General features: G+C 39.2%; 1 protein-coding gene across 2 annotated transcripts in view; it reads right to left on the bottom strand.

Moving 5' to 3' along the window:
• LOC106869241 (uncharacterized) overlaps positions 1 to 624 on the bottom strand; it is a 12472-nt gene extending 11848 nt beyond the window's left edge. The window contains exon 1 of one of the 2 annotated variants that reach the window (XM_014914893.2): positions 260 to 624. In XM_014914893.2, the coding sequence (XP_014770379.2) occupies positions 260 to 479 (220 nt within the window). In that variant the 5' untranslated portion in view covers positions 480 to 624. The remainder of the gene's footprint in view (positions 1 to 259) is intronic. The other variant, XM_052978212.1, reaches the window with a different exon arrangement.
• Between the last annotated feature and the right edge of the window lie 757 nt (positions 625 to 1381).

Here is a 1381-nt window from a genome sequence, read left to right as displayed (position 1 = left end):
GTGTGTGTGTGTGTATGAGTGTGTCTTTGTGTCTATGTTTGACTCCCCACCACCGCTTGACAACCAGTGCTGGTGTATTTACGTCCCCGTAACGTAGCAGTTCGGCTAAAGAGAGAATAAGCACCAGGCTTTAAAAAAGTAAGTCCTGGGGTTGATATGTGCGATTAAAGACCCTTCAAGGCGGCTCCCCAGCACGGCCGCAATCAAATGACAGAAACAAGTAAAAGATAAAAGATAAAAGATAATTGTCTATTCTTACCGAATCCAAGGAACGATATTTCTCGCAAACCAACACTTTCACTTTCTGGTCGATCATCACATTTGGGATACATGCTTTTCACTTGTATTTCCACGTAATCAGTCAATACATTAGATAATACTAAAATGTCGTTGTAAACATCAGTTTGATAGTGATTGGTCTTGTTGTTTTGGGTCAATTTAAACCCGAACTGAGAAGGAAAATAAAACAAATTTGACATCCAAAGTCAGGTGTTGTAACAATAGAATAGGCAGAACGAATATGCAGCTCGTTGTATGTTAAAAATTATTAAGCTGGCGTGTGTGGAAGTAAAGCCTTACGGCAGGGACATAAGATTTGACAGACACAGGGAGGAATATAGATGTTGCATGGATGGTAGTCGAACCAAGAAAGTAAGGTCAGGCTTGGCCGAACACCGATCACGTGGGGAGAGAAGAGGGAGAGGTAGAGGCAGAGGGATAGAAAAATTAAGGAGGGGCGAGAAAAATGAAAGGGACGCAGTGAAGTGAGAGAGGAGGGAAAGTGAGCATGAAGAGAAGGCCAGGAAATGTGAGAGAGGTGAAACGAAAGAACGAAGAGAGGAATGAATGAAGTAAGCGTGAAAGGGCTAATAGAAAGAACGAAAGAATAAAACAATAGAAAGAATAATAGAGTCGTACAAAATTTAGATATATATTTACTTACATATAAGAGACCAAAGTGTACGTACGCCGCTATGTTTTTTTATATATAAAACATACAATGGGACAAGAACGCAAAACATCCAGACAAGTGATACAAAGAGGGACAACAAAACATCCAGACAGGCGATACAAAGAAAACAAGAACAGGTCATTCGGAGTTTTCTATCCTCAGTTGAGCAATCTCGAGTATAACCAGTCGAAATTGCAAAGATAATCTGGAACTCGACTGAGGATAGAAAACTCCGAATGACCCGTCCTTGTTTTCTTTGCATCGTCTATCTGGATGTTTTGTTGTCCCTTTTTTCTATCACCTAACTGTCTAGATGTTTTGCGTTCTTGTCCCATTTTTGTATTTTTTGTATATAAAAATATATGTGTGTGTGTGTGTGTGTGTGTGTCTGTTTCTGTGTGTCTGTATATATATATATATATATATATA

Source organism: Octopus bimaculoides, chromosome 2 (assembly GCF_001194135.2).
Source record: "Octopus bimaculoides isolate UCB-OBI-ISO-001 chromosome 2, ASM119413v2, whole genome shotgun sequence".
NCBI classification, from domain to species: Eukaryota; Metazoa; Mollusca; class Cephalopoda; order Octopoda; family Octopodidae; genus Octopus; species Octopus bimaculoides.
Note: the sequence above shows the minus strand (reverse complement) of the source record. Positions and strands in the feature narration are given on the sequence as shown.